The sequence below is a fragment of the Melanerpes formicivorus genome, unplaced genomic scaffold (genome assembly GCF_026170545.1).
Source record: "Melanerpes formicivorus ecotype bairdi unplaced genomic scaffold, bMelFor1.0.p_v2 SCAF_73, whole genome shotgun sequence".
Lineage (NCBI taxonomy): Eukaryota > Metazoa > Chordata > Aves > Piciformes > Picidae > Melanerpes > Melanerpes formicivorus.
Genome location: NW_027142425.1, coordinates 2,220,707 through 2,245,854, shown reverse-complemented (window position 1 = coordinate 2,245,854; position 25,148 = coordinate 2,220,707). Strand labels below are relative to the sequence as shown.

At 54.3% G+C, this 25,148-nt stretch overlaps 1 protein-coding gene across 4 annotated transcripts in view; it reads right to left on the bottom strand.

Moving 5' to 3' along the window:
- The window catches only part of LOC137453917 (kelch-like protein 13), a 129,784-nt gene that overhangs the window by 45,149 nt on the left and 59,487 nt on the right, over positions 1-25,148 (bottom strand). Inside the window, exons 4-5 of one of the 4 annotated variants that reach the window (XM_068163632.1) lie at positions 18,485-18,529; positions 17,804-17,916 (exon numbers count right to left, since the gene is read on the bottom strand). The exons of 1 other annotated variant lie outside the window; for it this stretch is intronic. In XM_068163632.1, coding sequence (XP_068019733.1) covers positions 17,804-17,901 — 98 coding nt within the window. In that variant the 5' untranslated portion in view covers positions 17,902-17,916; positions 18,485-18,529. Of the gene's footprint in view, positions 1-17,803; positions 18,351-18,484; positions 18,580-25,148 lie in introns of those variants that run through there. 2 more of the 4 variants (XM_068163635.1, XM_068163633.1) reach the window with 2 other exon arrangements.

Below are 25,148 nucleotides of genomic sequence, written 5' to 3'. Positions count from 1 at the left end.
TGTGTCTGAATGTCCAAGGGCTGGCAGCTGGGGGATAGCAGCCTGCAGCCATCAGGGAAGAAGAGGCCACAGGACATACAGCTGCCCAAGCTTTGGCCCAAGAGGTCCTCTCTGGCACCTGAGGCCTGGTTACAACAGCAGAGCCAGCAGAGAGGACAGAAGAGCTTCCAAGCACTTGCTGTACTTCCAAGCACAAAGTCTCATGGCAGGAGTGGCTGAGCAGCTGCATCCCTGCTCTGATTTTCAGAGACTCACAGAAGGGTTCAGGTTGGAAGGCACCTTCAAGATTACCCACCAGCCCAGGCTGCTCAAGGCCTCATCCAGCCTGGCCTTCAACAGCTCCAGGGAGGGAGCATCCACAACCCCCCTGGGCAACCTGTGCCAGAGTCTCCCAATCCTCACTGCAAAGAATCTCTTCCTCATCTCCAGTCTCAGTCTCCCCTCTCCCAGCTCAAAGCCATTGTTCCTCAGCCTGGCACTCCCAGCCCTTGTCACAAGTCCCTCCCCAGCTCTCCTGGAGTCCCTTCAGGTCCTGCAAGGCCGCTCTGAGGTCTCCCTGGAGCCTTCTCTTCTCCAGCCTGAACAGCCCCAACTTTCCCAGCCTGGCCCCACAGGGGAGGTTCTGCAGCCCTCTGCTCATCTTCATGGCCCTCATACACAAGGGGAAGTTGTCTAACACCCACAGCACACAGATGAGCTCAGCAGCTCACAGCTGCATCACAGAATTGTTTCAGCTGGAAAAGGCCTCAAAGATCACAGAGTCAAAGCATCGACCAAACACCACCATGGCCCCCAAACCATGGCCCCAAGTGCCATGGCCACAGGTTTCTGGAACCCCTCCAGGGATGGGGACTCCACCACCTCCCTGGGCAGCCTGTGCCAATCCCTGACCACTCTTGCAGCAAAGACATTGCTGCTCATCTCCAACCTAAACCACCCCTGGTGCCACTTGAGGACATTGCCTCTTGCTCTGTCGTTACTTACTTGGCAGAGGAGGCCAACAGCCACCTAGCTCCAGCCTCCACTCAGGGAGCTGTGGAGAGCCAGACTGTCACCCCTCAGCCTACTCTTCTCCAGACTAAGAGATTTTCACTCTTTCTCTTCCACATTTGCCATGAGGTGGAAGAGAACAGAACAGAACAGAATAGAATAAACCAGGTTGGAAGAGACCTTCAAGATCATCGCGTCCAACCTATCAACCAATCCAACATCACCTAAACAACTAACCCATGGCACCACTGGGAGATTGGTGGGGTGGGGTTTTTGGGTGGATTGGTATGTTGGGGTTTGGGGGATTGGGGGTTTTGGGGGGGTGTTGTTTGGGGATTTTTTTGCTGTTTGTTTCTTTCAAACACCATAACCTTTTTTTACCTGCAGCTGAAGAGTGTTGCAGGGCTGAGCACCCTCTGCCATTATGCAGAGGGTGACATTCAGGAGCTGGTTTTGGCAGCAGTTGCGGTACAAGTCAGCAGGAAGAGCTGGCAGGAGTGCAGTGATCTCCTGAAGCCAGCCCCGTGACATTCAGCGGGGTGGAGAAAGCACTCCCAGAGCGACCAGAGAGGAGGAGGCTGTCATTTGCTTTGTCCTGCTGTCAGCAGTTAGCTGCACACAGGAAGACAATCACAGAAAGGCTCAGGAAGGACCCTCAGAGATCATCTACTCCAAGCCCCTGCCAAGGGCAGGGACACCTCCCACCAGTCCAGCTCGCTCAAGGCCTCATCCAGCCTGGCCTTCAACACCTCCAGGCAGGAGGCAGCCACAGCCTCCCTGGGCAGCCTGTGCCAGAGTCTCACCAACCTCACACTAAAGAACTTCTTCCTCAGCTTCAGTCCAACGCTGCACTGCCTCAGCTTCAAACCATTCCCCTTGGCCTGGCTCCAGAAACCCTCAGCAAGTCTCTCCGCAGCTTTCCTGTAGGATCTCTTCAGCCACTTTGAAGGTCCCCCTGGAGCCTTCTCCTCTCCAGGCTGCACAGCCCCTGCTCCCTCAGCCTGTGCTCACAGCAGAGCTGCTCCAGCCCTTGGATCATCAAAGTCTCACAGTATCACCAAGGTTGGAAGAGACCTCAAAGATCATCAAGTCCAACCTGTCACCACAGACCCCATGACTAAACCATGGCACCAAGTGCCACATCCAATCCCCTCTTGAACACCTCCAGGGATGGGGACTCCACCACCTCCCTGGGCAGCACATTCCAATGGGCAATCTCTCTTGCTTGGGAAGAACTTTCTCCTCACCTCCAGCCTAAACCTCCTGTAATGGGTTGGGGCAGACCCCCTCCCCACCATGGGCAGAAATAATGACTCAAACAGATTGCAAAAGTGATGGAAAGTTTAAATAGAGAGCAGTGAGTGCGTGCAGAGAGCTAGGAACGCAGTGACAAGAGAGACCCAAAACAGTCCCAGAAAGATCCCATCCCCACCTGAGGGTGCACCCAAACCCTCCAGGGCTCCTCCTTCCCCCCCCACTGCTAGGCTAGTCTCAGCTGGCCAGATCTGAGACTGCCCATCCCCCCCGTGGCCTTGGGCCTAGCCAGGCCCATGGCTGGGAGATCTCTCCCCCAGTTACCGGGTGGCGGAGAGGAAGGAAAGAGGAAGTGCCAGACCCCGCCGTGAGACTTAGAGTGGTGCAAGGGATCATGGTAGGAAATAACCTAATTTCCTGTGTCCACCCACTGGGCTGGACTTCTGGACACAGGAAACACCCCTGTAGCAGAGGGCATCCAGCCCAAACTATGACACCTCCCCTGGCACAGCCTGAGACTGTGTCCTCTTGTTCTGGTGCTGGGTGCCTGCGAGAAGAGACCAACCCCCACCTGGCTACAACCTCCCTGCAGGGAGTTGGAGAGAGCAATGAGGTCTCCCCTGAGCCTCCTCTTCTCCAGGCTAAGCAACCCCAGCTCCCTCAGCCTCTCCTCACAGGGCTGTGCTCCAGACCCCTCCCCAGCTTTGTTGCCCTTCTCTGGCCACCTTCCAGCATCTCAACATCTTTCCTAACCTGAGGGGTCCAGAACTGGACACAGGACTCAAGGTGTGGCCTCAGCAGTGCTGAGCACAGGGCACAAGGACTTTGCTGCTCAAAACCCACACAAGAGACATTCCAAAGTACCCTGCCAAGACATTTAACCCTGTTCAGAGACAACATCAGTCTGGGGGAGCTGTGCAGTGAGTATTGAGCACTAACAGTGCCAGTCACAGTAGGACAGATGGGGAAGAGCTCTGTGTGACCCAACACAACAGAACCACAGCAAGGAGCTCTGTCACACCAGGACAGAGAGGGAACATGCTCTGTGTGTGACCCACACCAGGAGCCTCTCTCTGCTTTGGACCCTTACCCAGGGCCTTATTTACATTCCTCAGCAGAGGTCTGCTAAGCACTGTAATTAATTAGATAACAGGGAATGTAAACACATTGGCTTGGGTACTTTATTGTCCCTCCACTGTGTCACAATGAAGCATTTCACCAAAAAGAGAGAAAGTTAATCCATTCTCTAATTAATTTTCTTGCTCTGATCAATGGGGATCATTGCAGGAGAAGGGCAGGAGAGTCTGCAACCAGAGCTTTTGAGTCTGGAGAAGAGCAGACCTGCAGGGGACCTCATCAATGCTGATCAGTCCTGCAAGGGTGGGTGTCAGGAAGGTGGGAGCAGGATTTGCTCAGTGGTGCCCAGGGACAGGACTTGAGCACAAGGAGTTGCATCTAAACAAGAGGAGGAACTTCTGTAATTGGCATTGAGTGCACCCTCAGCAAGGTTGCTGATGACACCAAGCTGTGTGGTGCAGCAGACAGCTGGAGGGAAGGGAGGCCATCCAGAGGGACCTGGACAGGCTGGAGAGGTGGGCACAAGCCAACCTCATGAGGTTCAGCAAGACCAAGGGCAGGGTCCTGCAGCTGGGTGGAGGCAATCCCAGGCACAAATCCAGGCTGGGCAGGGACTGGCTGGAAAGCAGCCCTGAGGAGAGAGCCTTGGGGGTGCTGGGGGAGGAGAAGCTCACCAGGAGCTCTCAGTGTGCACTTGCAGCCCAGGAAGCCAATCAGATCCTGGGCTGCAGCAGGAGAAGTGTGGCCAGCAGGGCAAGGGAGGTGATTCTCCCCCTCTGCTCAGCACTGCTGAGACCCCACCTGGAGTACTGCCTCCAGTTCTGGAGCCCCTATTGCAAGAGGGATGTGGAGGTGCTGGAAGGTGTCCAGAGAAGGGCCAGGAGGATGAGCAGAGGGCTGGAGCACCTCTCCTGTGAGGACAGACTGAAGGAGTTGGGGCTGTTCAGTCTGGAGAAGAGAAGGCTCCCAGGTGACCTCATTGTGGCCTTCCAGGATCTGAAGGGGGCTACAGGAAGGCTGGGAAGGGACTGCTCAGGATCTCAGGCAGTGATAGGACTAGGGGGAATGGAATGAAGCTGGAGGTGGGGAGATTGAGGCTGGAGGTGAGGAGGAAGTTCTTCCCCATGAGAGTGGTGAAGCCCTGGAATGGGTTGTCCAGGGAGGTGGTTGAGGCCCTGTCCCTGGAGGTGTTTAAGCCCAGGCTGGATGAGGCTCTGGCCAGGCTGATCTAGTGTGGGGTGTCCCTGCCTATGGCAGGGGGGTTGGAACTAGATGACCCTTTTGCTCCCTTCCAACCCTGACTGATACTGTGATACTGTGCTGGAGCCCTGGAGGAGCAGCCCAGAGAGGTGGAGGAGTCTCCATCTCTGGAGGCACTCAAATCCTGCCTGGACATGTTCCTGTGTGACTTTCTGCAGGTGAACCTGTGCTGACAGGGGGGGTTGGACTCATGATGTAGAGAGGTCCCTTCCAACCCTACCATTCTGTGACTTCTGTTAATGAAGAATTCTCTTAATGGGTCTTCATGAGTCTCTGGGTTTAATGCTGGCACCTGCACACAGAGGAAATGCCCAGGCTGGCACAAAGGTGAGGGAGCTCACTCACTATTCCTGAAGAACACCACCCTTGGTACCACACAGGACTTCAGTCCACCACTGCTCCCAGCTCTGCAGGCAAGCTCTCCAGATTGAATGCAGTGAATTCTGGAACCATGGATCATAGAATGGGTTGGAAGGGACCACCACAGCTCATCCAAGTCCAACCCCCCTGCACTCAGCAGGGACATCCTCCACTAGATCAGAGCCCTGTCCAGCCTCACCTAGAATATCTCCAGGGATGGAGCTTCAACCACCTCCCTGGGCAACCTGTTGCAGCAGTCTCCTGGTGCAGAACTTGTCATGAGCTGACTTTCAAGGAGAAACAGCAATATGCATATGGCAGAAGAGCCAGCAACCCTGTGAGCTGGGGCAGGGCAGGACCCTGCATGCACAGCAGAACTTGGACCTCAGTCCCTCAATCCTTAGCTGGAAGCTTGCTGACACACACAGCTGTGCACATCTCCAGCATCACTGCAACTTGCACCTCCCTTCAAACCATGCTCTACAAAGTTCCCAGCCAGCACTGCTGACTGCTTTGGAACTGGCTGGAGTTACCTCTTGCTTCATGGTGCCAAACAGCTTTCTAAATCACTTAGCCAACATTAACCTGCTAAAACAGTCCAGAGGCATCCAGGAGAGCCCAGGCAAACAAGGACCTGTGGAAAGCAAGAGACATCTGCCTCTCAGCTAGAGCATTCAGACTATGGAGGTGCCACTCTGTACAGAGCTGAGGCATGCAAGCAAACAATGTTCTGTGAGCAGGCTTCCTTCAGCAGCAGCTGAACTCCTCCTGATCCAGCAGAACCAAGGCATCTATGAATACTATTGGGGGATTTGCTCATTTACATCAGTAAAGCATTGATCTGTTTGGAATTGTCAGAGGATAGAGCACAGCCTTTGAAAGCAAATTAAGGAGATCAGCCTACAGCTACAGATATTTTTGAGTGCATGTTCTGTGATTTATTTAAAACCTACAGTCTTTACATAACTCTCTGAAAGCCTGCCAGAGCAGCCAGCCTGAAGCCTTCAGCTGCTGCAGCTCAAGAGCTTGGTTTGAAAGGATTAGAACCTGCTTTTCTCTGTCCAATTACTGCTCAATGAGCCACGGCTGCCAGAGCTCTGGTCACCGGGAAAGGGGATCCACAGCAATCACTGCTGCCATCAGCCAGCACTCTGCTGCTTACCAGCAACCAAAGGAGATTTCCACTGCAGATGGAGGTGCTCTGATCATGAGGCAAATCTTTACTGCTTTAGGATCCAACCATAAAACCCTGGGGTGTTACAGGGCCATGCTGCGAGGTCCTGCAACGGGGTCACGGCAATGCAAGCACGGATGCAGGCTGGGCAGGGAGTGGCTGAGAGCAGGCCTGAGGAGAAGGCCTTGGGGGTGTAAGTGAGTGACAAACTCCCCAGGAGCCAGCACTGGTCCCTGGCAGCCCAGAGCCAGCTGTGTGCTGAGCTTCAGCCAGAGCAGGGAGAGCAGCAGCACAGGGAGGGGACTCTGCCCCTCTGCCCTGCTCAGACCCCACCTGCAGCACTGCCTCCAGCTCTGGGGCCCCCAGCACAAGAAGGACCTGGAGCTGCTGGAGAGGGTCCAGGGGAGGCCACCAAGACAACCAGGGGTTGGAGAATGTCCCCTGTGGGGACAGGGTGGGAGACTTGGGGCTGTTCAGCCTGGAGAAGAGAAGGCTGCAGGGACACCTTAGAGCAGCCTTCCAGGAGAGCTTGAACAGAGAGCTTTGACATGGGCTGAGAGTGCCAGGACAAGAGACAACGGCTTTGAGCTGGGAGAGGGAAGATTGAGACTGGAGATGAGGAAGAAATTGTTGAGAGTGAGGGTGGGGAGACTCTGGCACAGGTTGCTCAGGAAGGCTGTGGCTGCCTCCTGCCTGGAGGTGTTGAAGGCCAGGCTGGAAGAGGCCTTGAGCAGCCTGTGCTGGTGGGAGGTGTGCCTGCCCATGGCAAGGGGCTGGAACTGGCTGAGCTTTCAGGTCCCTTCCAAGCCAACCCATTCTCCAAGTCTGAACCCCATCCATGCAGCCACACAGGTGCTTCACTAAGGATCCTATTAATGGAATCCAAAGGGGAACTTGCATTTATTATTGGGTACAGAGGAATTCTTTGCTTGGGATGCAGCACCTGACAACATTTTTTGCTATGCTTAGGCTGCCAAAAGAGTAATTTACCTATTGATCATCTGACTGTCCTCCCAGGAGCAACAGCTGCTCCAGCTTTGCAAGTGATGAATGGAGACACCCCCCAACAAACTTCAGGGCCACCTAGGAGCTCAGGAAGCAAAACTGACACAGCAGCATTAGATAAACCTCATCCTGCATCTCTTAGGAAAGGAGAATATCAACATCCAACAGGTGAGCAAGTGCTCCACTCAGGGTGTGTCACACCATCCTCTATCTGCTACCCACAAAACTTCAGCAAATCCTTTGGATTCTGCCAAAGCACTCACTCCTACACTTCGTATCTCAGAAGGGCAAGGGCTGGAAGGGACCTCCAGAGACCATCCAGTCCAACCCTCCTGCCAAAGCAGGGACACCCAGGGCAGGTCACACAGCAACAGCAGCCCGTTGTGGTGTCCCCAGCAGGAGGAGGACATGGAACCGTCTGAGCCAGTCCAGAGGAGGCCACAAGGATGATCCAAGGGCTGTGAGGCCAGGCTGAGGGAGCTGGGGGTGTTCAGCCTGGAGAGAAGGCTCCAGGGGGACCTCAGAGCTGCCTGCCAGGACCTGAAGGGATAGAATAGAATAAAAAAGTAGAATAAAATAAACCAGGTTGGAAGAGACCTTCAAGATCATCGCATCCAACCTATCATCCAACACCACCTAATCAACTAACCCATGGCACCAAGCACCCTACCAAGTCTCCTCCTGAACACCTCCAATGACTCCACCACCTCCCTGGGCAGCCCATTCCAAAGGGCAATCACTCTCTCTGTGTAAAACTTCCTCCTAACCTCCAGCCTAAACCTCCCCTGGCACAGCCTGAGGCTGTGTCCTCTTGTTCTAGTGCTGGTTTCCTGGGAGAAGAGACCAACCCCCACATGGCTACAACCTCCCTTCAGGGAGTTGTAGGATCCTGCAGGAAGCTGCAGAGTGACTTTTCACAAGGGCATCTAGAGACAGGGCAAGGAGGAATGGTTTGAAGCTGAGGCAGAGCAGGGTTAGACTGGAGCTCAGGAAGAAGCTCTTCAGTGTGAGGCTGGGGAGACTCTGGCACAGGCTGCCCAGGGAGGCTGTGGCTGCCTCCTGCCTGGAGGTATTCAAGGCCAGGCTGGATGAGGCCTTGAGCAAGCTGGGCTGGTGGGAGGGGTTGGAACTGGATGAGCTTTAAGGTCCCTTCCAACCTAAAACTTTCTGTGATCTCTGAATCTGTAAGAGGGAAACCCAGCAGGATTTCCCAAGGCTACAGACACAGAAAACACTCTCCTCAGAGCTCCTCCTTCAGCAAGAGAAGTCTCAGGCTGCTTGCAGGATAATTGCAGCCCACTGATTACTTCCAATTTGTTTTCCACAGAAACAAAGCAAGATTTGGCTCAGCCTTTGCTGTAAAGCTTTTGTTCCTATCAGCACTGAGCCCCTCTGGGAGCCTCAGTATCACATCCACATTTATCTGTTGGACAAAGAGTTTACATTCACCCAGCCATTTGTAGCTCAAATTTGCAGACTCAAGATTGTTTAACAAGGCTAAATTAGCAATGGCTCTCTAATGACTTTCTGCCCAAGTCTGTTGATTCCTAACTATTAGAGGCAGAAGATTCAAAGCAAATACACAGGGGCTGCAGCTCTGCTACAGAGGCAGAACTACTTCATGGCTGTGATGTTCAAAAGGGAATAAAACCACAGCAGGCACTTGGAGGCTTCATGGCTCAGGCTGGACTGACACTGACCTCCTGCTCTCTGCCCTTGCTAATTGGTTTTAAGTATTCAAAAGGCAAATCATCATTTCACCTGGGCAGCCTACTGCATGCTGGGCACTGCAAAACACAGAAGAGAGAGTCACAGAATGGTGAGGGTTGGGAAGAGACCTTTGGAAATCATCCTGGAGATCATTGGGATGCATCCAAAGCAGTCTGACCAGCAGGGCAAGGGAGAGGATTCTGCCCCTCTGCTCTGCTCAGACCCCACCTGCAGCACTGCCTCCAGCTCTGGGGTCCCCAGCACAGGAAGGACCTGGAGCTGCTGGAGAGGGTCCAGAGGAGGCCTGGAGAACCTGCCCTGTGGAGACAGGCTGAGAGAGCTGGGGCTGTTCAGGGCTGTTCAGCCTGGAGAACAGAAGACCTTGGCAGTGAGCAAGGACACCCTTAATCAAAAATGATGTGAAATAAGGAGAGAAATGGCTAACTCTGTGTGTGTATTATTATCCTATTTAATCCCTTCAGAATTTAATAATCCAGATTCCTGTCTATTTCTTGCATCCTGCCCTTTCCCACCAGCAAGGTTGCTCTGCTGGACTCCCAGCCCCTGGCAAAGGCATGAGAGGGATGTGGAGCAGGGCACTGCACATCTCCAAGCAGGAAAGGAAGTGCAGCAGAAGCACAGAGAGTGCTGTGCTACCCTGGGTGATTCTTCTCCCTGAGAGAAGAGCTTCAGAGGAGCTCTGCAGCCTAACCATTCCCCAGGGGGTCTGAGCAATCAGCAGGACTGGAAAGGCTCCACAGGCAAGGGGTGAAAACCCTCTGACCTGAGGCACTGCTGTGAGGCTTTTGCTTCCTTGCTGGTAACAGAAAACAAGGAAAGAAATGGCAAAAGGGGGAAAAAAAGAGCAGAAGAGAAAGGCAAAGGATTTGCTTTGTTGCTGAGAGGGGAAGAACCGGTGGGACAGGCTGGGAGAGCTGGAGCTGTTCAGCCTGGAGAAGAGAAGGCTCCAGGGAGACCTCAGAGCAGCCTTCCAGGACCTGAAGGGGCTCCAGGAGAGCTGGGGAGGGACTTGTGACAAGGGCTGGGAGGGACAGGATGAGGAACAATGGCTTTGAGCTGGGAGAGGGAAGATTGAGACTGGAGATGAGGAAGAAATTCCTTAGAGTGAGGGTGGGGAGACTCTGGCACAGGTTGCCCAGGGAGGCTGTGGCTGCCTCCTGCCTGGAGGTGTTGAAGGCCAGGCTGGATGAGGCCTTGAGCAACCTGTGCTGGTGGGAGGTGTCCCTGCCCATGGCAGGGGGTTGGAACTGGAGGATCCTTGAGGCCCCATCCAACCCAAACCATTCTGTCAATCTAAGTGTGCAAACCCTTTGCTAGCTCAGGTCCTTCCCATGCACCACTGGATTCCATGCTACCTGCTTCACTTTCAAATCATTGCCTCTCCTCCTATCCCCACAGCCCCTTCTGAACAGTCCCTCCCCAGCTGCCTGCAGCTCCCCTGCAGATATTGAAATGCAGCTCTGAGGTCTCCCTGGAGCCTTCTCTTCTCCAGGCTGCACAGCCCCAACTCTCCCAGCCTGTCCCCATAGCAGAGGTTCTCCAGACCTCTGATCATCTTGGTGGTCTCCTCTGGAACCTCTCCAGCAGCTCCAGGTCCCTCTTGTGCTGGGGCCCCAGAGCTGGACCCAGCCCTGCAGGTGAGGTCACCCCAGAGCAGAGCAGAGGGGCAGGATCCCTCTCTCCAGCTCTGGCCACACTGCTTTGGATGCAGCCCAGGCTGCCCTTGGCCTTCTGTGCTGCCAGTGCCCATTGCTGGCTCCTGTCCAGTTTCTCCCCCACCAGCACCCCCAAGGCCTTCTCTTCAGGGCTGCTCTCAATCTCATCACCCCCAGCCTGCATTGATATGCTGACATGATCTCTGTATCAGACACCCTCACAAAAAGTCTCTCTGCCTTCTTCCTGCAGGATCCCTTCAGGTCCTGGCAGGCAGCTCTGAGGCCCCCCTGGAGCCTTCTCCTCTCCAGGCTGCACACCCCCAGCTCCCTCAGCCTGTCCCCATGGCAGAGCTGCTCCAGCCCTTGGATCATCCTTGTGGCCTCCTCTGGAATCACTCCAGCAGCTCTGTGTCCTTCTGCTGCTGGGGACACCAGAACTGGAGGCAGGATTGGAGGTGAGGTCTGAGCAGAGCAGAGCCCAGGGGCAGAATCCCCTCTGCTGCCCTGCTGCCCACCCTGCTCTGACTGCAGCCCAGCACACAGCTGCCTGCTGGGCAGCAGGAGGCACTGCTGGCTCCTGGGGAGCTGCTCAGCACCCAACACCCCCAAGGCTTTTTCTGCAGGGCTGCTCTCAACCACTCTGCACCCAGCCTGGATTGGTGCCTGGGGTTGGCCCAGCTGCAGGACCTTGCCCTGTGACTATATATAAAAACTACAACATAAATGCCAAGAGCTCATCAGAGATTAAACCAGAGATCTGAAAGCAGACACAGAAGCATTAACCACTAAGAGCTACATCAGCAGGTAAAAGTAACACTGATTACTCCAGAGGATTGGGAGCTTCTCAACAATAAGCAATTTCCACTCCTGCAAAGCATTTCCTGGACCAATTTCCCATCCACACCACTCAGGATGGAGAGGCTGCGTGGCCAGCCCTGTGCCAGGCATCCCCGTGGATCCTCACATCTGTTCAGCTCTCCTCACAAGCCTTCCCACATGACACTGGGGAAACAGAAGAGTGAAATCAGAGCACATTTTCCTGATGCGCTGGGTTTGAGCAGCCTCTTCTTTGCTTCCTGCAGTTCCTTGTAGGTGTCCACCACACTGCTTCCATCTCCAGGGTTCCCACAACCCATCTGATCCACTTGTGACGTGGAAGAGGTGCACAACGCAGGAGAACTACAGAAATGACAGCGCTGCTGCTAATAAGAGACTAGTCTCCCCAAGAGCACAACCCTGAGAGCACAACCCCGAGAGCATGCCCCCAAGCACAACCCCGAGAGCGCAACCCCGAGAGCACAACCCCGAGAGCACAACCCCGAGAGCACAACCCCGAGAGCGTGCCCCCAAGCACAACCCCGAGAGCGCAACCCCGAGAGCACAACCCCGAGAGCACAACCCCAAGAGCGTGCCCCCAAGCACAACCCCGAGAGCGCAACCCCAAGCACAACCCCGAGAGCGCAACCCCAAGCACAACCCCGAGAGCGCAACCCCAAGCACAACCCCGAGAGCGCAACCCCAAGCACAACCCCGAGAGCGCAACCCCAAGCACAACCCTGAGAGCGCAACCCCAAGCACAACCCCGAGAGCGCAACCCCAAGCACAACCCCGAGAGCGCAACCCCAAGCACAACCCTGAGAGCGCAACCCCAAGCACAACCCCGAGAATGTGCCCCTGAGCACAACCCCGACAGCGTGCCCCCAAGCACAACCCCGAGACCATGCCCCTAAGCACAACCCCGAGAGTGTGCCCCTGAGCACAACCCCGAGAGTGCAACCCCGAGAGTATGCCCCTGTGCACAACCCTGAGAGTGCAACCCCAAGAGTGTGCCCCTGAGCACAACCCCGAGAGCGCAACCCCAAGCACAACCCCGAGAGCGCAACCCTGAGAGTGCAACCCCAAGAGCACAACCCCAAGAGCACCCGAGAGCGTGCCCCCAAGAGCACAACCCCGAGAGCACGCCCAAGAGCACAACCCCGAGAGCACGCCCCCAAGAGCATGCCCCAAGCACAACCCCAAGAGCATGTCCCCAAGAGCATGCCCCAAGCACAACCCCAAGAGCACAACCCTGAGAGCGTGCCCCCAAGCACAACCCCAAGAGCGCAACCCCGAGAGCGTGCCCCCAAGCACAACCCCGAGAGAGCAACCCCGAGAGCGTGCCCCCAAGAGTGTGCCCCCAAGCACAACTCTGAGAGCACAACCCCGAGAGCGTGCCCCCAAGCGCAACCCCAAGCACACACCCCCGAGAGCGTGCCCCCGGAAGCGTGCCCCCGAGAGTGTGCAACCCTGAGAGCATCTGCGAGAGCGTGCAACCCCAAGAGCACGCCCCCAAGTGGAACCCCAAGAGCGCCCGAGAGCGCGCAACCCCGAAAGCACAGCCCTGAGCGCCACCCCGAGAGCATGCCCCCAAGTGCAACCCCAGAGCGTCCCCAAGAGCACGCAACCCCAAGAGCGCCACCCCAAGCGCACGCCCCCAAGCGCAACCCTGAGAGCGCAATCCCAAATGCATGCCCCCAAGTGCAACCCCGAGAGCACCCCTGAGAGCATGCCACCCCAAGAGTGCGACCCCAAGCGCACACCCCCAAGCACAACCCCGAGAGCGCAACCCCAAAGTGTGCACCCAAGCACAACCCCAAGATCAGGCCGACCCTGAGAGTGTGCCCCTGAGAGCAACCTTGAGTGCAACCCTGAGAGCATGCACCCGAGAGCGTGCACCCAAGAGCGGACCCCCAAGTGCACAGCCCTGTGAGCTCCCTTGAGCACAACCCTGAGAGCAGTCCCCTGAGAGCGCACAGCCCTCTGAGCACCCTTGAGCACAACCCTGGGAGCATGCACCCGAGAGCACGCCCCCAAGCGCACAGCTCTGTGAGCATCCTTGAGCGCACCCCTGAGAGTGCACACCCAAGAGCACGCAGCCCTGTGAGCACCCTTGAGCACAACCCCGAGAGCTCACCCCTGTGAGTACCCTTGAGAGCAACCCCAAGAGCGCACCCCTGAGAGCACTCTTGAGCACAACCCCAAGAGCGCACCCCTATGAGTACCCTTGAGAGCAACCCCAAGAGCATGCCCCCAAGAGTGCACCCCCAAGCACACACCCCCCGAGAGCACCCCCAAGGGGGTACCCCTGAGCGCACCCGAGAGCGCACCCCCACGCATGCAGCCCCCTAGCACGCAGCCCAGAGCACGCCCATGTGATCACCCTTGAGCGCAACCCTGAGAGCACTCCCCCAAGAGCGCATCCCCCAAGCACACAGCCCTGTATGCACCCCTGAGTGCACCCGAGAGTGTGCAGCCCTGTGAGCACTCTTGAGCCCAACCCTGAGAGCAGGCCCCTGAGCACACGCCCCTGTGACCACCCTTGAGCACAACCCTGAGAGCAGGCCCCCGAGTGCACGCCCCCAAGAACACCCTTGAGCCCAACCCTGAGAGTGCACACTCCCAGGAGCACCCTTGAGCACAACCCTGAGAGCATGCCCCCGCCTCTTCTTTACTGCCCCAGGCAGCCAGGCTGCATTTCACCTCCCCACAGTGGGCACGTGCCAGTGCTCCAAGCTACTGCTCGCTCTTTCCCTATGCCAAGGCACAGGAGCTCTCCACCAGCCTGGGGGAAAGCTCAAGCTGCTGCGCAGCAGTTCTGCCAAAAGCCAGGGGCCATTTGTGTTCCCCTTCCAGAGGCACCCCAAGCTCTCAGTAGGAAGTGACCTCCTGAAGGCAGGATATGCTGAAAACAGCCCTAATAAATAACTTGTCATAAACAAACCCCCCAGGCAGGAGGCAAAGATTCACTGCTGCTCCTTCCCACCGCCAGGAAGGCAGTGCCAGTCCCAGCACCACCAGCAGAACAGCCAGTACCAGAACAACGCCCTGCTCTACACAGCCATCAGCTCCACCTCAGCAGGCCCTTGCTTTCCTGTGCTACACCCAGGCACAAGCTTCCCAGCATCAAGAACTCTCTGGGATGAGCTCCTGGCACTCACTTCCCAGCTCTGGAACTCCCCTGAACTTTCTAAGCAGTGGCTGCAGCTCAAGTGGCCCAGCTGCACAGCCTGCAGGACAGGTTACTGCAATCCCAAGCACCGATATAGGCTGGACAGGGACTTGAGAGCAGCCCTGAAGAAAAAGCCTTAGGGGTGCTGGGGGAGGAGAAGCTCAACAGGAGCCAGCAGTGAGCACTTGCAGCCCAGAGAGCCAAGCAGAGCCTGGGCTGCAGCAAGAGAAGTGTGGCCAGCAGGGCCAGAGAGTGGATTCTGCCCCTCTGCTCCACTCTGCTGAGACCACAGCTGGAGCTCTGTGTCCAGTTCTGGAACCTCTGTGCCAGGAAGGATCTGGAGGTGCTGGAAGGTGTCCAGAGAAGGGCCATGAGGAGGAGCAGAGGGCTGGAGCTGCTCTGCTGTGAGGACAGACTGAGGGAGTTGGGGTTGTGCAGGCTGGAGAGAAGGCTCCCAGGAGACCTAATTGTGGCCTTCCAGGATCTGCAGGGGGCTCCAAGAAAGCTGGGGAGGGACTTTTGAGGGTGTCAGGGAGGGATAGGACTGGGGGGGATGGAGCAAAACTAGAAGTGGGGAGATTGAGATTGGATGTTAGGAAGAAGTTGTTGCCCAGGAGGGTGAGAGCCTGGCACAGGTTGCCCAGGGAGGTGGTGGAAGCCTCCTGCCTGGAGGTGTTTGCAGCCAGGCTGGATGTGGCTGTGAGCAACCTGCTGTAGTGTGAGGTGTCCCTGCCCATGGCAGGGGGGTTGGAACTGGCTGATCCTTGAGGTCCCTTCCAACCCTGACAATTCTATGATTCTATGATCCAAGAAGCCAAATGTGCTGGGAACCACCAACTGCAGCATTTGGGCTACTGGGAAACTAAGGCAGAGTTCAGCTGTGGGGTGCACAGACCAAAGGAACCACTAATCAAATCTAATTAAGGCTTATAAAACACAAAAGAACAATAAAGAGATGTTTCCTGACACACTGTTAAACATCCAGGTAAGCTTCCTTTGTACATTAGCAGCAGGATGAGCTTTTAAAGCTCAGGGCAACTTCCTGATAAATGGGAAGTTCCTTTTAAGTACCCAAAATCAAATAACTAAAACCTAAACCAGTCAACCAATCAATCAATCAATCACCTTTTAGGACCTCCCTGCTTTACAGCCCAAACTGCACTCCAATCCTATTTTCTTAGATGGAGTGATCAAGTATTAAGAGGATTTAAAGCTCAATTATCCCCCTGGACACTCCAGCTCCAAATCACCAAGTGCTCAGCTGTGAATTGAAGAGTTTTCTGGGCATCCCTCTTAACACCACTGAACTGCTCCACACACCACCTCCTCCTCAATCTTTTCCTCCAAGACAGAAGCAGCCCTCTGCCAGGGTGCAAAGGGAAGAGCATTGATGACTATGGCTGTGAGGAAGCAGCAGAGGACATCCAACCAGCAGCGAACCGCCTGTCAGCTCCGCAGTGAGGAGAGTGAATTCCCTCACCTGGGCAGCCTAAAGGAGAAGGCTGTTCCCGGCACTTCCTAGATCACATAGGTGCCATTTTGCCACATTCCTCATTCTTTATCATCAAGTATCTGACTAATTTAACCTTACATTCCAGAGCCCTGCTAATATCAGGTGGTGTGCCAGCCAAGAGACAGCTCCATAAACCCCGGGACACGCCGACTCGTTACCAAAAGGCGATTAAGGCTGCTGATCACATATTGCTCATGCTCCACATAAGCTCAGCCTCAGAGAGTTTAAGCATGATCACTGAACCTGTTCACATGCTTTCCACACAGTGAGATAATCAGCTCCACGATCCCCATCAGAAAAGCCAGAGCAGACACAGAGCTGGATTAGCAATTTAAAGGGCGACACAGGAAAGGAGTCCTCAGTTTGAGCAGCAGATAGATCAGGCTCAGCTAGGTCTGATGTTTCTTGCCTTGAACAAGCAGTGTTGCTTAAAAACCACCAGCATACCATCCAACACTAAAGACACTGTGCCCCTGAGAGGGGCTGAAAAGGCTCACAACTCTTCCTTTGATACTTTCTTTCTGTGGGGTGGCTTGGGTGCTGTGTTTTTTCCCCTCCAATTCAGCTAAGCAGCATTTTCCTGGAACCAGCTTATCTTGTGGTAGCCTTCAGCACATTGGATGCACGCAGGGAGTGAAACAGCTGAAGCACTCCCATGAAAATTAATCTCACACTGGAGCAGGCACAGCACAGGTTCCACACAGCCAGGTCAGCTCCTTAAAGCCCAGCCCTGCTGCCAGAGAACAATAGTGACCATGCACACACTGTGTTGTCTCAGCCCCGCTGCCTACCCATGCAGCTTTCAGCAGCACCCAACCAATCTGACATTTAGAGGACCTGCAAACGCCTCTTTCTTACAGCAAGTGCCTACTACAGTGCCTGAAGCAAAAGCCTGCGAGACAATGCAAGCTGAAGAGGACTAATAGTGTAGCGATTGGGTTGGAACAGTAAGGTCATCGTCTCTGTAGTGATTTCCAGCTAGGGCAGTCATCTGCACTGGACAGCAACTCTTGCTCATGGAGAAAGGAGCACCTCAGCAGCCTTCATCTGCCAGGAGGGACAAAAGCCACCTGCATTTGCCAAGCCAGAGCAACAAAAGGTGAACAAAAGCCCCGCTGAGATTCGGCAAGACAAAGGGAAGTTGGAGCCATGTGTGTTACTCTGAGGTGAAGCAAACTGCACAGCTAGCTGAGTCTTCAGACAGCAATGGCTGATAGCTCTGCTCCCAGCTTTGATCCCAACTTTGGCAAAAGACTGTTCCATTCAAAAGGAAGGCTCAGACTCCCAACAATAAAACCAAGCCCAGAGCAGGACCATTTCTGTCACAGGAGAACTCAGAGGAAGGGAAGCGCAGCAACAATACAGCAGGTGAATTCCTCTTTCCTTTCCGAGTGCTGTAGCCAGGAGGAGGAAATGCTTAGCAGATAGGCTACAGAGCAAGCCTGCCCCAAAGCTTGACTTGTCCATTTGAGATCAGCTCTACAAATCAGCAGCAGCATGAACTTTGCAAACGAACACAAACAACATCGTCAGGAGCACGGCTGCATCGGCACAGGTTCTCTGTGCTTCCACAGAGAGGGAAAGACTCAACACACGACATCCATCATGAAACAGCCAGGAGAAAATCTAGGGGGGGAGGGGGGTGGGGGGGGGCAGGAGGGGGGTCTACACAGGAAACAAGGTAAAAATTCTGGGTGCCAATGTCATTTAAAACACAAGAGGGTACTTTGCCAGAGGGCAGTCTCCCGAAAGCAATCCCCACCTCATTATCACCATCCTCATTTTCTCTCACTTACATGTACGCTGGAGAAAGTGGCGATGACCTGGATGCTTTAAGCACAGGAACTGGGAATTTCCAGATAGCAGGAGAGCTCGTTTTCCATTTCAATGGCATGTTGTCACCACGGTACTACAATAACAGTAAACAGCGTTTCCATAACAGACTACCGACTAGGACTTCCATTCCACACACTACTGACACACAGCAGCGGCTTGGCTGCTGCTAAGAGCGAGGAAATGCTTCTGCCAATGCCCTTAAACCGATGCTCCCGATCTGTAAAACCGGGCTGGAAGGCATCTCTCTCTCTCTCTCTCTCTCTCTCTCCTTTTTAAATCCTGCTGTCCCCTGAAGCAAGCTGATGATTCTCTCCTCCTAACTCAACAATAGTGCCACCTCGTTAGGGAAGAGCTGACTGCAGTAGATGTTGAAGGGAAGGGAAGGAAGGGAAGGGGAAGGGAAGGGGGGGAAAAAAAAAAGGGAAGACTGCAACTGTGCACCTCCAGCACAATGCAGCTTCTCTCAGCAAAGCAGCTAATTCCTAAATCACTCTTTTCTGAGGCTATTGTTCTACCTTCCCAGGGACACTGCAGCACCCTGCTAGATTTCTCTTGGTATTAACCTCGTTTCTGACCAATGGAAGCAGGAAAAACAGATAAATCAAATGGATGGGTTTTCAGATGAAAATGAAGCCACATACCTACTCAGAATACACTTGTCATCCTCTGAGCAGTCTTCTGGGGAGCTGCAACAATACAAACGGGATAGAAATCTCAGCATAGCCTTAGGCCACGGCTAACAGAGAGCAGTGACTAAATTCAGCAGCCCGTTTTCCTCCTCCAGTGCAAAGCTCTGACCAAACACCACAAGAATGCCATGATGGAGGGGAGGGGGGAACAAAAGACAAAAAGCCCATTGCAAAAAAAAAAAAAACCCAAAAATAATTAAAAAATAAAATTAAAAAAAACCCAAAAAATCATTCCTTCTGATCCATAGTTAGGAACCTGAGAAAAATCAAGCACAAATGGCTGCAGGTTGCTGCATGCTCCTCTACCAGCTTCTGCTTCAGGATGCTCTCATTTCCCTGCTCTCATTTCCAAGGAGGATGAGGAGGGAGGGGGGAAAAAAAAAAAAAAAAATAAAACCCCCCTCATGCATTTTACACCATGCTATGGAAACACAAACACCACTCTGTCCTCCTGCAGCAGAGATGCAGAGTGCTAAGAGCAGCCTTCCTAGGGCTGCGAGCAGCGATCTAATTCTCGACACCCACCCCCGGCGGCTCACAGATCGCCTGGAGGACCCAGGGAGCGGCCGGTCACGCAGGTGCCCACCAGGGACCACTCTGCAACTCTCTGCTCCACTTGATGACCTCCTGGGGCTGCAGGCAGTGGGGGTGCATACAAGACAGGCTATTAAAAAGGGAGCAGAGGATTCAACAGCATAATGTGCACAAGGAGAGCAGGTTTGCAGGGAAAAGAAGGTAGACCTCCGGTCATACTCACTCCTTCACAGGGAAACAAATTCAAACCAACCAACCAAGCAAAAATAAATCACAGCCCCCCAAAAAACCCACTCCTGCTGGATAGCCACAGCAGACTGAATCAAGGTGAAGATGTTTAATCTCCAGATTTCAGCCCAGCCTCTGTACAGCCTGGCAAGTCTTCCGTTCCTCAGGGTAGCTTAATCCCACCACACACACACACACACACACACACACACACACACACACACACAAAGCCAACCCCCTGTCACACTGCTCAGCCAGGAAGAATAGAAGCAGGAGCTGAGTTTCTAGAAATCTCATCCTTTCATTAATACCAAATAGCATTCTGATAGGCTTAGGGTTTGGGGGTTTTTCTACCATCATGGTAAAAGCTACAGTAAGTTTATTTTGGTGATGAAATCACCCAGGACTAATTGCTGCTTCTGATCGTGACTGAAAACGTTTGCCCAGAATAGTTTGGGGCATCTGAAGCTGCTACCAAAAGCACAGGCAAGGAAATAAAATCACCCAGGATGGATGAGCAGAGCTGAGGATGAATTCAAAACCAGATGCACCTAGTTGAGAAACAGCTGAGGAGCTCTCTCCCAATTCCTGTGTCGTCCAAAGCTGTGAGAAAGATCAGGCTTTGGGAGGCTGATAAAGGAGTGCCAGAGTTATTGAGGGGAGATGGAGACTGGAGATGAGGAAGAAATTCTTTGGAGAGAGGGTGGGGAGACACTGGCACAGGTTGCCCAGGGAGGTTATGGATACCTCCTCCTGACTGGAGGTGTTGAGGCCTTGAGCAAGCTGGGCTGGTGGGAGGTGTCCCCGCCCATGGGAGGGGGCTTGGAATTGGATGATCTTTGAGGTCCCTTCCAACCCAAACCACTCCAGGATTCTCTAAAGAAGTTCCAAAGCAGTAACACAGGCAGCAAATGTCACACAAACTGCTCCCTGAACACTGCTCAGACGTTTGGTGTGCAGGACAGCAGTGCTTAGGGGGTACAAACACTAAGGACCACTCTGCTGCACAGGGAAGCAGTCAGGTTTGGTGTAAACAAGCCTTACTTTCAGTAAAAGACTGTGTGTGTTTAAATGCCACCAGCCAGAAGAGTGTGGCCAGCAGGCCAAGGGAGGTTCTCCTGCCTTTCTACTCTGCCCCCAGGTGCATCTGGAGTACTGTGTCCAGCTCTGGGCTCCCCCGTTCAAGAGGGACAGGGATGCACTAGGGAGTGTCCAATGCAGGCTCTGAGGATGATGAAGGGACTGCAACACCTCTGCTATGAAAGAAAGGCTGAGAGCCCTGGGGCTGTTTAGTCTGGAGAGAAGGTGGCTGAGAGAGGATCTGATCAATGTGCATGAATACCTGAGGGGTGGGTGTCAGGATGAAGGTTCCAGGCTCTTTTCAGTGGTGTCCTGTGATAGGACAAGGGACAACAGACACAAACTGGAACCCAGGAGGTTCCACCTCAACAGGAAGAGAAATTTTCTTGGTGTGAGGGTGCTGGAGCCCTGGAGCAGGCTGCACTAAGAGGTTGTGGAGTCTCCTGCTCTGGAGATTTTCAAGCTCCACGTGGATGTGTTCCTGTGTGAGCTGCCCTGGGTGCCCCTGCTCTGGCAAGGGGTCGGGCTGGATGATCTCTGGAGGTCCCTTCCAACCCCTGCCATGCTGAGATTCTGTGAGTCCATGCCTGCTGCAGTCTCACCCAGACACAGAGCAGCAGACCACTCAACCACACCTTCTGCCCACTGGAGGCATAAAAGCTGAAAGAGATGTGGCTGTTACAAAGCACAAGGAAAGGTATCATCAGCTTGCAGCTCACACACCAGTTTGCTGTTGCATTTGGTTGGCAGCACACAGAAACTGCCCTAAAGTACAGCAGGCAAAGGCTGGTACTGCACAGCCAATGCAATTGCTAAGTGCTTTTCAGGGCTCCAGCTCCCTGCCCTGCCAAAGCCCAGGGTTAAGGATAATCAGTGGGCCACATGCTCAGAAAGGAGCTCTGGAAGTATCCTTTTGACCACTAAAATAAAAATCAGCTCCAGCCACACGACCATTCCCCCACAGCAAACTCCTGGCCAAGCTGTCAGCCACTGGCTGGGACAGCAGCTCTCTGAGCTGGGTTAGGAACTGGCTGGAGGCTGAGCCCAGAGAGTGGTGGTGAATGGTGCCACAGCCAGCTGGCAGCCAGGCACCAGTGGTGTGCCCCAGGGATCAGTGCTGGTCCCCATGCTCTTTAATATCTTCACTGATGATCTGGATGAGGGCATTGAGACAGTCATCAGCAAATTTGCAGAAGACACCAATCTGGGGGCAGGAGTTGGTCAGTTAGAGGGCAGAAGGGCTCTGCAGAGGGACCTCAACTAACTGGACAGATGGCCAGAGGCCAACAGGATGGCATTCAACAAATCCAAGTGCCAGGGGCTGCACTTTGGCAACAGCAACCCCATGCAGAGCTACAGGCTGGGGTCAGAGTGGCTGAGAGCAGCCAGGCAGAGAGGGACCTGGGGGTGCTGGTTGATGGTAGGCTGAACATGAGCATGCAGTGTGCCCAGGCAGCCAAGAGGGCCAATGGCATCCTGGCCTGCATCAGGAAGAGTGTGGCCAGCAGGAGCAGGGAGGTCATTGTGCCCTGTGCTCAGCACTGCTTAGGCCACACCTTGAGTCCTGTGTCCAGTTCTGGGCTCCTCAGGTCAGGAAAGATGTTGAGATGCTGGAAGGTGTCCAGAGAAGGGCAACAAAGCTGGGGAGGGGTCTGGAGCACAGCCCTGTGAGGAGGGGCTGAGGGAGCTGGGGTTGCTTAGTCTGGAGAAGAGGAGGCTCAGGGGAGACCTTCTTGCTCTCTCCAACTCCCTGAAGGGAGGTTGTAGCCAGGAGGGGGTTGGTCTCTTCTCCCTAGCACCCAGCACCAGAACAAGAGGACACAGTCTCAAGCTGTGCCAGGGGAAGGCTGGAGGTGAGGAGAAAGTTCTTCACAAACAGAGCTGTTAGCCATTGGAATGTGCTGCCCAGGGAGGTGGTGGAATCACCATCCCTGGAGGTGTTTAAGAGGGGATAGGATGTGGCACTTGGTGCCATGGTTCAGTCATGAGGTCTGTGGTGCCAGGTTGGACTTGATGAACTTTCAGGTCTCTTCCGACTTTGGTGATTCTGTGATTCCCAAGCACTCACTGTCCTACAAGGATAGGTTGAGGGAACTGAGAAAAGAAGGCTCTGGGGAGACCTCAGAGCAGCCTTCAGTACCTGAAGGGGCTGCAAGAAGGCTGCAGAGGGACTGCTCCCAAAGGCCTGCAGGGACAGGGTGAGGAACAAAGGTTTGAAATTAAAGAGGAGCAGAATGAGATTGGATGTGAGGAACAAGCTCTGCACCATGAGGGTGATGGAACACTGGAACAGGTTGCTCAGGGAGGTGGTTGAGGCTCCATCCCTGGAGATATTCAAAGTCAGGCTTGACAAGGCTCCAGGTGTGGGCAACCTGATCCAGTGGAGGATGTCCCTGCTGGCTGTAGAGGGGCTGGAGTACATGGAGGTCCCTTCCAACCCAAACCATTCCATCATTCTATGATCAGAGTTATTTCCTCTGCTGTCTTGCTGTGGTTTTCTTTCTGTGTTCTCAGCAGACATCTCCTGGGTCCAGCTGAAGCTTGTTTATTGTATTGGAGAGGTGGTGAACAGTCACACAATCATAGAATGCTTTTGGTTAGAAAAGACCTTGGAGATTCACAACTTCATTTAATGGCTTGGGTTGGAATGGACCTGAAAGATCATCCAGTTCAAGCCCCCTGCCATGGGCACCTCCCACCAGCCCTGGTTGCTCAAGGCCTCATCCAGCCTGGCCTTCAACACCTCCAGGGAGAGGACATCCACAGCCTGCCTGGGCAACCTGTGCCAGAGTCTCACCACTCTCACTGGTAAGAGCACTGAGGCCAACCATGCTCTAACTACTTCTGACCCTACCAAGATCCTTCACCCTCTCAGCTCCTGCTGCTCCTCAAACCCTTTCCTCTGGGGGCTTCTGCTGCTATTTCTTTTTCCATTTACTGTACAACCAACCTGACTAAAACCTTTACACAGCCAACAGGAGCCATCAGGATCAACTCTAAAGCCTGTGAGTGCTCAGCACTGCCCAGCTTCATCTCCTCATGGCCAGCTCCCCCCACTTGACAAAAGGCCAATGGACAAAGTGCTGAGCAGCAGGGCCAGGGAGACTGAAAACAGGGAACTGCCTTAAGGCCTTTAGAAAAGAGGAGCCAGGTGAGACAGGAGAGGAGGAGCCCAGAAGCCTTCCAAGAAATAACCAAAGCTCTTCTCCCTGCCAGTCACAAATCACCCAGGGACTCCCAGGGCCCAGGCTGCCTGCAGGGGTTCTGTGCTCTGCAGAACCCAGGCCTAAGCCAGCACAAAGGCACAGTGTGCAGGAGTTGCCCTGGGACTGGTCTGGGGGCACTTTGGGATCTGACACTGGGCTCAGCTCTGCCAGCCCCCAGCAATTCCCTTTCTCCAAGGCAGGGCTGCTGCTGGGTCTGTTTTCCAAGCTGGCCACATCTCTGTGCTGTTGTTTCTGGACTTCTCCAGATGGAAGCCCACTGAAACCTGGAGGATTTCAGGGATGGAAGCTCTTCTACACACCATGGGAAGTGCTTCCCCTCCACTGGGCACTGCTGAGGCCACACCTGGAGTCCTGGGCTCATTTTTGTCCTCCTCTCTCCAAGAAGGACATCAAGGTGCTGGGGCAGGTCCAAACCAGAGCAACCAAGCTGGTGGAGGGTCTTGAACACAAGTGCTGTGAGGAGCAGCTGAGGGAACTGGGGGTGTTCAGTCTGCAGAAGAGGAGGCTGAGGGGAGAGTTCATCACCCTCTACTCCTGAAAGGAGCCTGGATGAGCTGGGGGTTGGTCTCACTTCATGTGCAACAAGTGATAGGACAAGAGGAAACAGCCTCAAGTTGCACAGGGTAGGTTCAGGTTGGATGTTAGGAACAATTTCTTCCCAGCAAGGGTTCTCAGGCACTGTCCCAGGCTGCCCAGGGAGGTGCTGGAGTCACAATCCCTGGAGGGGTTCAAAGCTGCATGGACGTGGTGCTGAGGGCTGTGGTGCAGGGGCAGTGGCTCAGCAGCAGTGGTGGATTGTGAGCTCTGGGTGAGCTTGGACGTGATGATCTCAAAGGCCTCTTCCAAGCTCAACAGCTCTCTGGTTCTAGCAGTCATTGAAGCAGCAGAAAGCTAAGAGATCTAAATGTTTTATTGCAGGGGAATTGAAGCTGTCCTACACACCATGGGAAGTGCTTCCCCATCTGCTGGGCACCGCTGAGGCCACACCTGGAGCCCTGGGTTCATTTTTGGGCTCCTCACTCCAAGAAGTACAGCAAGGTACTGGTGGAGGTCCAAAGCAGAGCAACCAAGCTGGTGTAATGTTGTTATTCCAACTAAAACTGGGGGGGAATAAAAGTTTATATCCAGAACTAAGAATATGGGGAAAGGACCTGGAGCGCATTGCACCACTTTGCCACTCACCCCCAGACTAAGTGCTACTGAGGGCCAAGAGCAGTGTGACAGCTCTGTGCAGAACCCTACTCACAGCTCTTTGTAGGCAAGTGCAATGAAAACACCAAGCTGGGGATCTGCTTTGGTGTTTAAAGCTCTAAAATGCTGAGATTCCACAAGGACTGCAGAGCTCAGACAGCTTCCTGGGACCAGTCAAGGGGCTTCTGTGCTGGGTTTCTCACAAACACTTGCAGGCAGGTGATTAAAAGCAGCCAGCATTTATACCTTGCCTCAAGTTCCATTCTGCTCCACAGAGTGTACCTGGAGCCTCCTGCTGCCCAGCAGGCAGCTGTGTGCTGGGCTGCAGCCAGAGCAGGGTGGGCAGCAGGGCAGCA